At 58.8% G+C, this 15,153-nt stretch overlaps 1 protein-coding gene across 2 annotated transcripts in view; it reads right to left on the bottom strand.

Annotated features, from left to right (window-relative positions):
- BCR (BCR activator of RhoGEF and GTPase) overlaps positions 1 to 15,153 on the bottom strand; it is a 107,135-nt gene that overhangs the window by 53,762 nt on the left and 38,220 nt on the right. For both annotated transcript variants that reach the window (XM_028527506.2, XM_036014371.1), the window contains exon 2: positions 447 to 631. In XM_028527506.2, coding sequence (XP_028383307.1) covers positions 447 to 631 — 185 coding nt within the window. The remainder of the gene's footprint in view (positions 1 to 446; positions 632 to 15,153) is intronic.

Below are 15,153 nucleotides of genomic sequence, written 5' to 3'. Positions count from 1 at the left end.
AGGGCCGCTAATGGCAATGCAGTCGTAGAGAAAGACCACCATCGACATGTGGGTGGGGTCCTCATCAGCACCCCCCAGTGGTAAAAGAGAGCAAGTGCGTTTTGCGGAGTGCAGGGCTGGGAGCCGGGACTGCACGCCCCTGCTCTGCACCACTGCTGGGGCCACCCCCGCAGCTCCTCAGCTTGCACTGCCTGCCTCCCCCGTGGCATGGCTGACAGAGTTCCGTGATCCCCCTGCTCAACTCGCCCAGCAGGCAGTCCCTGTGCCCCCGATGAAGAAATGAGAAAGGAGTTTTGGTGACTCACCAACCTTGGCTGCTCCGTCACTTACTGGGGATTTGCCCCCAGCAGAGCGGCTGCAGGTCAGGGAGCCTCTGGAACAAGCACCGCTGGCCTGCAGCCGGGCCCAAGCCCACCTCACACGGCGCCCGCTGGCCTGGGACTCACCGCCTTAGAGGACTCCAGGGCTCCAGAGGCCAGGGCATCGCGGCCGCCCCTGCCCTTGCTGCCGAGGTGGGGCGAGGAGGACGGCGAGTCATCGATGTAGGGCAGCCCGTCCTGGTGCTGGCGGCGCTGCTCCTCAGCCCGGTCAGCGGCACAGCCGTATCCGGGGGGCGTTCCGAATGACGTATCTGCGTGAGCCGAGAAGCAGCCCATGTTAGAGACGGGGAGCGGGGCTGAAGGGCCGACCCCTGGGAGCGTCTGCACCCCACCAGCCCCAGCGGGCTCCCAGCTGAGGACGCCACCTGCCCCTGAAGGCCTCGAACAGGGCCCTTAGGTGCATAGGTTTGGACTACAGTGCACAGACCTCACAGCAGACTGGTGAAGACCCTGGGGTGAGGAGGGGATGCAACAGCAGCTCGCTCCCCAGACGATATGAGACTGGGCTCTGAAAGCTGCCTGGGACAGGGGTCCTTGTCCCGGGTCGGGGGCTGGAGCCATTATAGAGAGGCAGACCCCAAATTCTAGTGTTTGGCTGCCAGGGACAGTCCTCACACACCTGTCCGGGGGATGTGACGGCGTGAAGAGCACAGGCCAGCACGAGCAGCACCCCATCCCCGCCCATCCCAGCTCAGACAAGACTGCTGTGGCTCCCTCCCATCCCCTGCCCTGTCCTTGGGCTGACTCCCAAATGGCCTGGCAAAATCCCTGACCACCTTCACCCCAATCACTGCACCTGCCTATGAGGACAGAGCAGCTTATCCTACAACAGGGTCCCTGATACTGGGGACTGTCTAGTCACAGAGAGTAACACTTCCTTCCCATCTGAAGACAGACACCCCCTTCTTCTGGGAAGGGTCAAGTCAAGGGACATGTATAAGGGAGCCCGTGGACAAGGACAACAGCGGGGGAGGGGCAGGAGGGAGGGGCAGGATTAAATGTGGGAGGTAGGAGGTGGGGGTGGGCAGCGCAGGGGAGAGTATTGAGGGAAAAAGGGGGACATCTGTAACTAAACAACAACAAAATTTTTTAAAAAGGACCCCTCTTCTTCCCAGGCTAAATCATAAAGCCACACCCCTCGGTCTTTCCTCAGCCCTGTTCCCAGACCCCTCCCAGGCCAGCAGGCCCCACGGCCCAGCCCTCTTTAGGCCTCATGTGAGGGTCACTTCCGGATTCCTCCCAAAGGGCACTTTCACGGCCCACGGGTTTTCCGACGGGTCAAACCGACTGGATCAATCAGCTTACATCACCTTCACCGTGACTCACCTGCAAACAGCCCCCCAAAGGTTACCACCACAGGTGGGCTCTGCAATATTCATTCACCAGTTTACAACAACCTCTGCCACCAAACATACCCACTCTGGGGACCTGGCCCGAAACCCAGGCACGTGCCCTAGACTGGGAATCTGAACCGGCGACCCTTTGGTTCGCAGGCCGGTGCTCCGTCCCCTGAGCCACACCAGCCAGGGCAGCATAACTGATGCTTTTAAGTCTGGGGTCCGCACGGCTAGGCAACCCTGCTGTGTTCCACCTGAGGGCTGCAGCCCACTGTCCCTGCTAACACAGACTGCCACCTCCCAAGAACCAGAGCGAAGTCAGAAGAAAGGCTTGCTCTCCCCTCCTCTCTTAGGACCAGCCAGGGGAAGAGCTCTGGGCCTGGCGCTGCGGACCTGGTGGAGGAGCAGCTGAGCACTTCCCGCAGAGCTCTACCCAAAGCTGAAACCAACACTGGGACCCTGTGGCCACAGGGGATTCAGGGAGAGGGAGGAGGTCCCTCCAAACATCTCACCAGCTGGGGAGGAGGAGGAGAGCAGGCCGCTTCCAGCCCAGAGCTCTGCAGACAGCAGCTGGCTTAGAGTGGGAAAGGGACCTGTCCAGTGAAATCCGAACCCTCCCCCTCTTCAGGCAACTTGGCTTAGCAGCCCTGGTTCCAGCACTCTGCAAATCTATTCTCTGATGCAAGGGAAAAAAGGCAACAAAACTCTCCCAAGAAACAACAACAACAACAACAACAACAAAAACAAGAGGAGTAAGTCAGGAGCAGAGGGGTGGAGAGTGGGGTGTGGTGCCCCCAGTCAGAGAGAACAATACTGGGTTGTTTTTTTTTTAATCCTTCAAAAATTTAAATACAGAATTACCGTATGATCCAGCAATTCCACTTCTGGGTACACACTCAAAAGAAGTGAAAGTAGAGATCTGAACAGACGTTGCTACGCCCACGTTCACAGCAGCGCCACTCACAATGGCCGGATGACGGAAGCGCGGTGGATGGGACGGGTGAATGAACAACACCATGCGGTTCGGACGCACAACGGAGTGTCCCTCGGCCTCTGAGAGGGAGGGCAGTTCTGTCGCATGGGTGAACCTAGAGGACACCATGCTAAGTGGAACAGGCCAGTCACAAAAAGACAGATTTAGGTAATTCCTTGGGTATGAGCTCAGTGCCTAGAGTGACTGAATTCATAGAGAGTGCCATGGTGGCTGCCAGGGGCTGGGGGAGGGGAACGGAGAGCCGCTGTCTGGTGGGGCCGGAGCTCCAGTCTGGGAAGATGAGGACGTTCCGGAGGAGCGCGGTGGGGACGGCTGCACAACTGTGTGAACACACTCAATGCCACTGACCTGCACCCTCCGGAAATGGCTAAAATCACCCATTTTATGTTGTGTCTATTTAACCACACACACATTTCCCTAAGGTCCCTTCCAGCCGGTGGCAATGTCGGGGTGGCTGTGCTTGGGGAAGGCATGAGGGGGCTTCCCTGATCGCCAGCGGCCCCTGCAACCACATCTGGAATAAGCACAAAACAAGCACAGGATAGAAACTTCTAGGCAGTGTGCTCCCGGGCTGACGGGAGTGGGCACGACAGTGGGCTACTCCTCTACCTACGTGTTTGTTCAGTAATAAAAGACAATAAAGGAAAGCCCTGCACATGCTCTGCCAATGTCCCCTCCAGGGGAGACCCTGGCGTCAACACTCCTGGGCCATGCAGACTGGCACAGCCACACGCCTGGTTCCAGCTTCCCTCAGCTCGGACAGGGTTAACACGTCCCCTTTTCCGGGCCGTTTCCCTGCCCACCAGCACTCTTCCGATCCTGGAGGGGACTCCTGCCAGCCAACCTTTCAGGGTTAGAGGAGAAGCAGCCGGTCAGAGATCACGCACGAGCCCACATAGGCCCCTCTCGGTGATGGCCGCACAGCACGTGCCCGCCGCCTGCAGGCGCCTTCCTCCAGCTCTCAGGGCGACAGCCCACATCTGCCTCGAAAGCACCAGCTGCTTCATACCAGCCCCAGGCCCTCAGCTCCCCAGCAGCTTGCCTGTCTCTTCTCCAAGCCTTGGTTCAAATAGCTCTCGTAACCTCAACATTGCCCTCCCCATTTTTGCTGCTACAAGTGAGAGACCATGCACCTCCCTCTGAGGCCTCTGCCGGGCCCTGCTGGGGCCCCTCCCGCAGGGGCTCCCATGAAATGTGTGCAGAATCCAACTCCGACCACCAGCTGTGCGTCTCCTGGGAGCGGCCAAGCAGAGAGACCTGCCTGGACCCAAAGTGTCCAGAGGGTCCCCAGGTCCTGTTTTCAGGTGTCTTGCTACCACCAGAGGTGTGGGGCTCACGGATCCCAGTTCCTTTCCCACCCTCTGGCCAAGGTGCTCCTAAGTGAGTGCCTGGAGCAAGACCCTGGGAGAGACAAGGGTTATGCTCTCAGCCCTCCTCACCCAGAACAGATGGGAACGGCAGGGGAGGGGTCTCACCACGGGATCCAGGGAAAGGGAGGAAGGACACCGGGGCCTCGGGTGGGGGAGGCAGAGAGACTCAATCACGCAGAGAGACCATGGGAAGGGAAGGGTGGTCTCCCATCCCTGTTTACATTGTCAGCAAGGGGCTGAGCTTTATTTATTTACAGAAGTAAAAGCGCATCAAACGCCATCTTCCTTCCGGTGGCTGGGCCAGCTGCTGCGGGGAGGTCTCTGTGGAAGGGGACATGGAGCCCCCATCCCGTCCAACCTGCAGCAGCCCTCCTTCCCCAGCCCCCCCCCCCACCTCCTTCCTTGGCCCCACCTCCTCCCCTGGGTCACAGGCAAGCAGCACACAGGCAGTGCTGGGGTGATGCTGGTAACCTTTAAAGCCTGCAGCTCCCACCCTTGGAGGGGCCTGCCGGGTAGGTGTGGTCCCTCCAGGAAGGCCTATGAAAAGAGAGACCCAGGTCTCACCAATGGGCCCGGACCCCACAGGTCAGGGCCGGCTCTGGACCCTACACTCCTCCTCAGCCTGACAAAGTCTCCTTCCCACTGTCCCGTTGCTGAGAGCACACCCACCCATGGGTCCTGGCTCCCTGTGCATGGCCTGGCTCCTTTCCTATGAAGCAGAACCCCAGGTACCATCAGGGAAGATCTGTGGTGCTTTATGGAAGTAAATTTTGCAAACTGTGGAAAAACCTCAAATCGTTGATACATATTTGACAAAAAATAGCTACTATTCTTTGCTGGGAACATCCTCTGAGCCAGGCACCGTGCGGGCCTTCCGCACCCGCCTTCTCTTTGAATGCACCCCGCACCCTTGGTGAGCAGGAACACCTAGATGGCCATTTTCCAGACAAGGAAACTGAGTCTCCAAGACAAGAACAAGTCAATCCTGACTGTACCCAGACCCACCCGCGTGGCCTGCCTACGGGGTCACTGTCCACACACATTCCAAAGAAGACATTTCTAAAAGCAGAGCTGACGTGGCCCAGCGATTGCCCTCCTGGGTATGTAACAAAAGAGGAAAACAAGTGCGCAAACCAAAGCTTGTACCAGAAAGTTCAAGCACATTACTCACAACAGCGACAAGATAAAACAACTCACACATCTACCGGCTGATGACTGATAGGCAAACTGCGTGCATCTGTACAATGACGTCTTTCGGCTTTACGAAGGAGGAAGTACTGAGACAGGCTGTAACGTGGACGGGCCTTGAGAACATTATGCTAAGGAGGCAGTCGCAGAAGACCTGACTCCACGCCAATGAGTGTCCAGGACATGCACGCCCATCGAGACAGCAGGCAGATGCTCAGTGAGCGTGGGGTTTCCTTCCGGGGCGATGTAGGTGTTTGGGAGCTAAGTGGAGGTGGTGGTTACACAACAATGTGAATATACTAAATGCCCCTGAATTATTCACTTTAAAACATTCAGTTTTATGTTATCTACTTTCACCTAACCCCCCCCCCCAAACACACATCTGTTTTCCCCTCTCACACGGAGAACCCAGAGCATAACCCAGCTGTTTCCTGACCGCCAAGGGCATCATTCTGGACAGACGTCAGAACGCCTGGCACCGTGACCCCGGGCCGCCCACGGGCAGTTCTTTCTGAGCTATCTGGTTGGTTTCGGTGGTTCTTCTGCCTTCCGCCCCAAGGTCAGGTTGGAGGCCGGTCCTTCTTTCATCTACACCAAGTGGGTCACAATCCTTTACAGATGAGACATCCCCCAGCCAGTTAGTCACCGCACCCCAGCGAGAGGCCCGTCTTTAGAGCCCTTGGTTCTGTGGGAGAAGAAGGGGCACAGAGAGCACCCCAGCCCTCGTGCTGTCACCGCAACAGTGACATCACCAAGCCAGCAGGGAAAGCCCCAGCTGCCAGGGCCGGGGGAGGTCACCGTCCAGGACAGCGAGTGCTACACAGAAAGCCCCAAGGCCACTCTAATCCTCCCAACGGGCCAGATAATACCAGATGGAAAGGGCCTGAGTCTCCCCCACTCACGGCCTGCACCCCGGCTCTGCAGCCGCCGCCGCCGTGCCCCGAACGGGGCTGAGCTCGGAGGACACGGGCTGGCCGAAACGGCAGCCCTCCCTCGGGGCTCTTCATGCGCGGGGTCTGGGTTCCAGCTGCTTGGAGACGAATCACAGGGTCAGGGATCTTAAGAGGAGATCACCCTGGATTATCCAGTGGACACTAAACCCAATGACAAGTGTCCTTAAAAGTGACAGAGGAGAGAAAAGATGGTGGGAAGGAAGGGCTCCCCCATTTGGCGGTCAGGATACTGAGTCACAGGCAGGCGTGTAGTGGGTGAGCCTGGGAGGGCCGGGCAGCTGGTGCACGTACACCCACATTCACAGCAGCGCCCTTCACGAGGGCCAAAAGGGGGAAGCAACCTAAGTGTCCATCGGCGGAGGAAGGGATACACAAACGTGGAGTACAGATACATGGAATATCACTCAGCCTCAAAACAGAAGGAAGCTCTGTGATATGCAACATGAGTGAACCTTGCGGACCTTACGCCAAGTGAAACAAGCCAGTCCCAAAAAGACAAATGCTGTACGGCTCCATCTCTCTAAGTGCGTTACAGTCTGACAGGGCGGCCACAACAACGTGCCCGAGACCAGCGACAGAGATGCAGTGCAGAACTGCTCTCCCAGTTCTGGAAGCCGGAAGTCTGCGATCAGGGCGTCAGCGTGGCTGCGTCACAGTGGGAGCGCTCTCCCTGGCCTGCGGGTGGACGCACGCCCGCGGTGTGCTCCTGCGGCCTTGCCTTGGAGCTTGGTGTCCATGGATGGCTGGAGACGCGAGCTCTCTGGCCTCTTCTTGCACGGGCACCATTCCCACGGTGGGGCCCTGCCTTCTCTCAAGGGCCCACCCACAAACACCTCGTGGGATCAGAGCTTCAACTTATGAATTTGTGGGGTGGGGGGGCCCCTAAACATTCAGTCCATGGCATGCGAGGTACCTCGGACAGGCAAATTCATAGAGACAGAAAGTAGGACGGCTGTTGCCCGGGGCTGAGGGAGGGAAGAACGGCGAGTTGTTCAGCGGGCAGAGTTTCAGTTTGGGAAGGTAAGAAAGTCCTGGAGACGGACGGTGCTGGTGGTGGTACAACAGTGGGAAGGCACTTCGTGCCACAGAACCGTGCGCTTAAAAATGGTTAACATGATAGACTTTATGTTGGGTGTATTTTACCACAGTTAAAAAAAAACCTAATGATCAGACAAGTTTGGAAATTAAATTTAAAAAAGAACGAAAGAAAAGATACGCAGCGTTATGGGCTGAACTGTGTCTCCCTGCCATGCGGAAGCCCTACCCCCAGTACATCAAAGTACGACCTTCCTTGGGAACAAGGTCTTTACCGAGTCAGCATGAGGTCTTTGGGTTGGGCTGTGTCCTTACGAAAAGGGGACGTCTGGTGACAGGCTGGCTCACAGGGACAGTGGCGTGTACATGCAAAGATGCCCCAAGGACCCAGGATGCCAGCCTGAATTTTGGGCTCTGAGACCCCCGTGGACAACACACAGCAGCGGCTACAGACACCGTCCAGGTGGGCTGCCTTCACTACTTACACCTCCACCAGGGGGCCACTGGCATTGCCTTTTACAGGTGAACGTTGCAGCCACATGCCCCGAGCCCCACAGCTGGCAAGCTGAGTTGCAAAGTGGCAACCCTCCTGGGCAGGTCTGCCGGGTCAAGGCCGCCTCCTGGAGCCTCAGGGGGTGTAGCCACACCCTGAGCTGGCTCCCTCTCTTCGGGCAGCAGAATTTTGAGATGTACCAGATGTGAGCAGATGTTTAAAGCCAAGGAACAGACCAGGAGGTGGTAGCGTTTCGAAGTCTAAGCTAAAATGGATTTTCCACTAAAAAAATCTCCTGTGTTCATGAATCAAGAGGCCGGGAACTATCCTGTCCTTGACCTATGGCACTTGGAAAGGAAATGCAATCCCTGGGTTCCCTGGGCCCTCACCCAGCCTTCAGGGCCTTCTTCTGTCCTCCTGGAGAAAGAGAACAGACCGGCCGGGGTTGCTGAGGCCTCGCAGAGGCTTGTTTCATCTCGAGGTTCCCACCAGTGAAATGGGGATAATGACGCTCCACCCACACACCCCAAGGGGCACCAGCAAGCCAGAGGAAGGACCGTCTGGAAGCACGAGTATCATTAACCCTAATTATTGGAAGCCTCGGCTATTCACGTGGTCCAGCCTGAGGTAGTTACAGTTCCTACGTCACTCCTTTCCAGGAAACCACGCTTTTTGACTGACTTCTCCCTGCGTGTCTTTGCTCTCTCCTTCCACGCCACGCCCTACCCAGGGAAATGTCATGAGGCCCACATGCTTGGGAAGATCCTTCTTGGGGCTGGAAGTCACATGTCAGCAGGGCCTGTGGCACCTGTCAGGCCACTGTGGGTCAGAAGGTGACCCTGGCATGGTGATTCCATCTGTCCGGCCCACTCCGCAGCCCCCCGGGACCCACTCTGCCTGGCTCAGAGGCCCAGAGCTGATCCACCAGGAAGGCCCTGAGCCCTCCATTGTCCCAGATGGGTGGTGCTTCCACAGTTCTCTTCCAAGCCCAGAATCAGCAGGAGCAGAGCTCTCCCCGCTTTCTGGGGTCTGGGACTCTGCAGGCCACCGGGTTTCTTCGAGCACAGGGTCTTGGAAACAGCTGAGGAGCCTGCCAGAAAACAAGCCGGTGAGGATCTCGGTCCAGATGCAAGAGGAGAGACAAAGGACTAGCCTCTGCTCTTGACCTGAAACTTGAAACTGTCATGTGGGAATTACCACCTGCGGCGATAATCCCAGCTGTCATCACAGCATGACAGCGTGGACCAGGCCCCATGCTCACTCCCCTGCTGGCCAGCCTCCCATCCTTCTCCCCCCGCCGGGCACAGCTGTCAGACGCCCACTCAGGGCTCCATCTCTGCCACCTGCCCAGTCAGGACAGCAGGTCGTGACAAGGGTCTGGGCTATGCTTGGTTCTGAAAGCACCTCTGGGGAAAAGTGAGTCCTCCAGGGAGAGTCTCAACACGGGGACAGGGCCGTGCAGACCGCCGCACCACAGAACGCCCTGGGCCTGACGAGTGTAGACACGCTAGGCCCCGCCCCTCGAGAATCACATGACCTCGGGGAAGACAAGGCATTGGAAAGGCTCCCAGAGGTGTCCAACACCAGCTCTGAGCCAGGGCTTGTCCCAGAAACACCCCACAGGGCAGAGCATCAGCTTGGCTCGCCGACCGCCCTGCCCGGCACTCACACTGTGAGGCTGGCACCTCCCGTGGGCACTGTTCAAGGCACAGAACTCGAGCTCAGACCTCCCGGACGGGCCTGAAGAGAACGAAGCCAATCCCTGCACCTCACACCCGGGACCCCTGCCCACTGCCAAGGTCACTGTCCTGCTGTCCTTTCACCTCCGGAGTGGGCACCGCCACCCCCCTGCGGAGGGGAGCGCTGCAGACCCCGTCAGACCACACCCCCACAGTGCCTGGCTGTACACAGCCGGCATCTAACAGCTCTTGGCCCGCTCGTGGTCCTCTCGAGGGGAACCCCAGCGCTCTTCACTCTGTGCACGTGGATCCTTCCCATAATAAATGCTGTGTCTCCTTGAAATCACTCTTGGCTCTGCAGGTGTGTGTTTCCCTGTTCTCACCCGACATGCGCTCTGCTCTTGGCCGGGGGGTGGCGGATGTCACTCGGAAAGCTGAGGCAATCTAGCTGGACCCAGCCCACCTCGGAGCCACCAGCCTTCTCCCACCCCTTCTTCCAAAGAGGCTGCGTGAGTCAGCAGTGCAGCAGCTGGGAGACAAACATCCCCTAGCCCCCGTGCTGCTCAGCCACGGTGCGCCCTGGTACTGCAGGGTGGGGGGAGGGGAAGAGACGGTCATGCTTGGAGCCACCTGGAGCCAAAAGGCAGGGCCAAGCACCTGTCTAGAGAGACCTGCTTTTCTGCAGGAAACTGAGAGCCTGGAGGGCGCTTGGGTGGCATGGGAAAGGCCTCCGAGCTGGGTGACAAGCTGGGCTCTAGCCACCAACAACCCCCCAGCCCTGGGAACTCTGCCCCCAGTGGCACAGACCTTGGCCTTGTTGGGAGGCACTCTGAGATGTGCCTCCCTGAACAACTGAGAGACACGAACACCCGCCTATTGCAAGTTTCCAGAAAGACCCATGACTCACCAGTGACCAACACGTCCCCCCCTTCTGCAGCCCCTGTTCCGCCTTAGAACTCAGAGGCCTGGACACTGGCGTCCTCGCTGCTCTGGGAAGTTCGCTTAGGAGAAGCGCTGACCCAGCTTTACAGCCAATGCTCTGTCCCAGAGGGTGGGGTTCAGAGCCCCAAAAACTGTTGAAGAGAAACAGGAACTGAGTCTTCCCAGGTCCACATTGTTTTCACCTTCGCGGAGGCTCAGAAATCAAGAGCATCAGGTGCAAGGTACTTCGGAGCCAGGAAAGGAGGCATTGACCTCCGCCAACTGGCCCCTTGAGCAGCAGCCAACTTGTGTCCACACACCCCTCTCTCCTGCATGCTCCCCCCTCCAACCACCGCGTCACAGCTCCAGGCGGCCCTGGGTGCCTGGCCCTGCACCATGCAGGCTGGGCCCTGAGCCCACGGCTCTGGTCCACACACAGGCCCCGCCAGGGCTCAGGCTCACCACCCGGGCCACCTGGCCCCTTTGTAGGTTTAGCTCTGCCGTCTCCCTCCCATGCCCTGTAGCCCAACCAGACGGGACCCTCCACCGCTCGATGCTGCGTCCTGGGCCTTGCACCACACTCCCACCCTCTCCACCCGGAGAGCCTCTGAATTCTACCGAGTCTTCACAGCCTGCCACTGCAGCCGCCCCTTCCCCAGTGTGACTGAGCCTGACGCCCGCTCTGCCTCACCAGGGGATACTCTCCCAGGTTCTCTCTCTCATCACCGTGTGTAAGAACCTCTTCCACTTTCCACTGACTTCACAACCTGCGTCCTGACGCCAGAACCCTTCCTGACTGCTCACAAGCGTCTCGGGATGGCCCCAAGTCCTGTCGTCACCACGCCACTGACCACCTAGGAACCAAGTCCAAATCAACCCATACACACAGCCACTGCCACGCAGGAGTGTTGGGAACATGAGATTAAAGGCAACCCCTCTTTTCTAGAAGCTGATGACACATAGTGAAATTTCCGTTCATGACCCCGGAGAGCCCAGCTGTGCACGGGCTCTGTGAAAACACTCACGCAGACACCCCACAGCTGACAGCCACCCGGAGGACTCGGCCCGGGGTTTCCGACCATCTGAGGGGTGTGTGGGTTGAGCTCACTTCTGAGTCACAAAGACCAAAAGTGATTTTTGGGGTCAGTGACGACTGGGAGAGCCTCCAACATCTGCCCACTGACCTCACGTGCCCACGGCCAAAAGGCCGATTTTCTGTGGGCCCCTGACTGGCACGCCTCCTGCAGCTGGGAAGGCCGCCATGCTCTGCTGAGAACCGGGAGGGGGCATGCTGACAGAGGGCAGCGGGGCGCTAAGGGCCCTGGTACCTACTACGTGCGCACACAGGGCCAGCACTTTGCATACATCACTGAACCGGAGCCGTGTGCTTGGGGAGAGGGAGATGGGGGGAAGCAGTCGTGGTGTCTCTTCTGTTTCCAAACAACCACAGCCTGTCACTACCAGGTGGAGAACTGCCACAGGCTGCCTCTGCCCAGAGAAGGGCCAATGGGAGCAAGCAGCGAGAGTAAGCTGCTGGAGCCTGAGGTGGGCACAGGCTGCTCGGAGGCATGTCTCAAGACCCGAGCATCTGAGTAGGGAGACGGGGCCACAGGCAGGCACGCGGGCCCGTGGGAGGCTCCAGCGCAGACACCCCCCACTGTGTGGGGCTCTGCCTGGAGCTGCCAGGGTTCCCAGGAGACCTCAGCGGGTGCAGAGGAACCGCAGAGGAAAGATTTTCCACCAGACCCCGATCGTCCAGAACCATTTTCCTCTCCGAGGCTTCGGACCCAAGTGCAGGCTGAAACCTTCTGGGGGGCCTTTGCCCCAGACCAACACTCTCCTCCTTGCACAAGCCGAGTCTATGTGTGTGGCACATGCGTGCAAATGTGACTGTGGCTGTTGCATGTGGGAATGTGTGTGAAGTGTGTGTATATGTGGCATGTGTGTGCAGGTGTGTGCACATGAAGGGAGTAGGCTGGCCGCTCCCACTCATTTTGGTCAAACTGACACAGAACAGAGGCTCCGTGGCCTGGCCCTGCAGCACCAGACCTCGCCAACAAGATCTCTCTACATCTGTGCGACACAGCAGCACCTACAGCCTCTCTCACTGGCCACCGCCCCTTGAGGCTGAAGCAGAACGGGGCTGTGCACACACACAGGTGCATCAGGTGGCGTTCTGACCAGCCACCAAGACACAGAGAGGGCGACATGGAGAGGGTGACTGGCTGAGCCGAACTGGACCTTGATCGCAGTTAGACCCCATCTGCCCCCAGGCTCCTGCCTCTGCAGGTGACAGGGCCAGGCACCCCCTCTGGCAGGCCCAAGGCCACCCCCGAGGCTGGGGGCAGCTAAGTTGCTGGTGTGGGGTAGAACTCACCTACAGGGCAACAGAGACACTGGCTCAAACCTGCCCCACCACTGCCCAGGTGGGTGACCTTGAAGTTACATCTCTCTGGGGCCCAGGCTTCCTACTGACAAAAAGAGGATTCAGCTGGCTGGGCAGCCGGCACACTCGGAGAAGGAGTTACAGGGCCCTGCGCTTGGTGCAGCATCCAGGATGGCGCCCCCCAGAGGTTCTACCATCTTGACTGAGCTAGGAGCTTTGGTTTTAGGGGGCCCTGTCCTTGGCAGAGCACTGGGCTTTGAGACTTCCAACTGCTGGGGAGCCAAGAAAGCAACATAAAATCAGGAAATAATGCCAGCATCTGAGTTACTAAGTCATCAGTGAGTCCCTGGACCAGAAGGCTAGAAAGGACAAGACGGCCCAGCGCCTGAAGGATGAGCAGCCTTTGGACAGACTGAGGGCGCGCAGGGAGCAGGCAGGCACGGCAGGGCCACGGGGGAGCCAGGCGGGGCTCAGGAAGGGACGAGAAGACCCCAAGGACTGACTCACTCCTCTGGGACTTCCCTCCCCGCTCCTGCAGCGCAAGCCTGGGGCCAGATTCTCCCTCTGAAAATGAGTGCGGGTGTGGGTGGGGACATACCTCACGGGCCCATGTGCCCCAGGAGCCCGGCCAGATGGTGCAGGCGGCTGGGGCATCCAGGGAAGAACGCCCTGTGGATTCCTGCCGGGCTCCACGCCTCCCCTGCACAGCGGCAGGTGGGACAGGGGCACACAGCCTCCTCGCAAGGCAGCCTGAGTCCACGGGGCCTCCGGTCCCCACAGGTCCCCCCAGCACGTGCGGCTGTCCCTGCGCCAGAGCACGGCAGGGAAACCATCTCAAACAGAGTCCCTCCCTCCCCACACTCCCGAGCACCTGCACGGAGCCAGCCATCGCGGACCTCACTGCTAATCCCAACACAGCCCCGCACATTCCTAGAGTCGCTCCCATTTGACAAATGGGAAAACAGACGCGGAGAGAAGCAGTGACTCGCCTGACGCCATCAGATGGTTCCGGACGCTGGGCTCCCCAGTCCCACCCGGGGGCCCCCCACAGGGACGCAGCAGGAGCCCCGTCCTGCGGTGGGGGCACATTCCATGAAGGAACGCTATGTGTCCATAACAACTGCAGGGAGTGGGTGGTGCTCTAGGGAAGGACAGCTGGATGTGGGGCTGGGGGCCGGGCTGCTGGGGAGGCAGGCCTGGCACGCGGGAGATGCCGGTGCGGGGAGGCGATTTCTGGGGTCCTGCGGCCAGGAATCCCTGATGTTACTGAAGGTCTCCGTGATTTCGTGGCCTGAAGCCCTGGTCTCCCTGGAAACCTGGGCAGGAACTTCAGTTAACAGGCACACAGCTGTACCCGCCTGCAAAGACCTGAGTCAGACCACGGAATCAAGGGAGGGGCCTGGGGCAGAGCAGCGCCTGGGCACACCGGGGCGTGCTGCTGAGTAACCTGTGGGGGGTGAGGCCACGAGAGGAGCTTGTGCTGCACTACAAACAGGAAGGTGCTCTGGCTTGTGGGGACCTGGCCCGGAGGGCCCTGAGTGGGTGCTGGGCCAGGCTCGGGGGCTGGGAGGAGCCGCAGGGAGGTTACTAGGGAAGGCCCAGGTGCCCAGCCAGCACAGGCCACCGCCCTCCGAGTGATGTGGAACTGAGGTCAATCCCAGGGGGCACGACCGCACGGAAAGAGGGCCTTCAAAAGCAGAAGCTTCAGCTTCCAGCTCCGGGGGAGACAGACAGAGAAAGCACACTCCACCCTTCCCCACTCAGAACTAGCAATTCTAGACGAAACACGTGACACAGCACTCACGGGACTCTCGAAAGGTAAGAGCAGGACCAGACGGGGGTCTCAGAACCTGAGGGACACCCCGGTGGTGAGCTGTCTGCTGTTTTGGTTTTGTTTTTTAAACTCTTTTTCTTTTTAGAGCAAAACTGAGCAGAAGGTTTCCAGTATGCTCCTTCCCCCACCCCAGCCTCCCCCACCAGCAGCATCCTGCACCAGCACAGGACATTTGTTACAATCAAATGTGACCGTCATTACTGCCATCCCCAGTCCTCAGTCGGCACTGGGGGTCACTGCTGGTGCTGCACATTGTGTGGGTTTGGACAAGCATTTAATGACATGTGCCCACCAGTACAGTACCACACAGAGTGTACAGTACCACACAGAGCAGTGAGGGGCTTCTGCCTCCATCTATCCCAGCTTGGGCATAACAGCTGCCCAAACCACCCATGGGCACAGACAGAAATTTTAAAAAAACCAATAGAAAGTCCACTCTCTCTAAGCCAAAGGGCCAGGAAGGAGGGATTCAACTCTGTTGACCTTACCGACCTCGCTCTATGTGGACAAAATGGGGTCCCTGTTCCCCTCCCCACAGACAGCAGGCCCCCAGGTGTGGAGCCCTGTAGTGTCTCTGGTCTAC

Source organism: Phyllostomus discolor, chromosome 13 (genome assembly GCF_004126475.2).
Source record: "Phyllostomus discolor isolate MPI-MPIP mPhyDis1 chromosome 13, mPhyDis1.pri.v3, whole genome shotgun sequence".
NCBI lineage: Eukaryota > Metazoa > Chordata > Mammalia > Chiroptera > Phyllostomidae > Phyllostomus > Phyllostomus discolor.
This window is presented reverse-complemented; position numbering and strand designations above follow the sequence as displayed.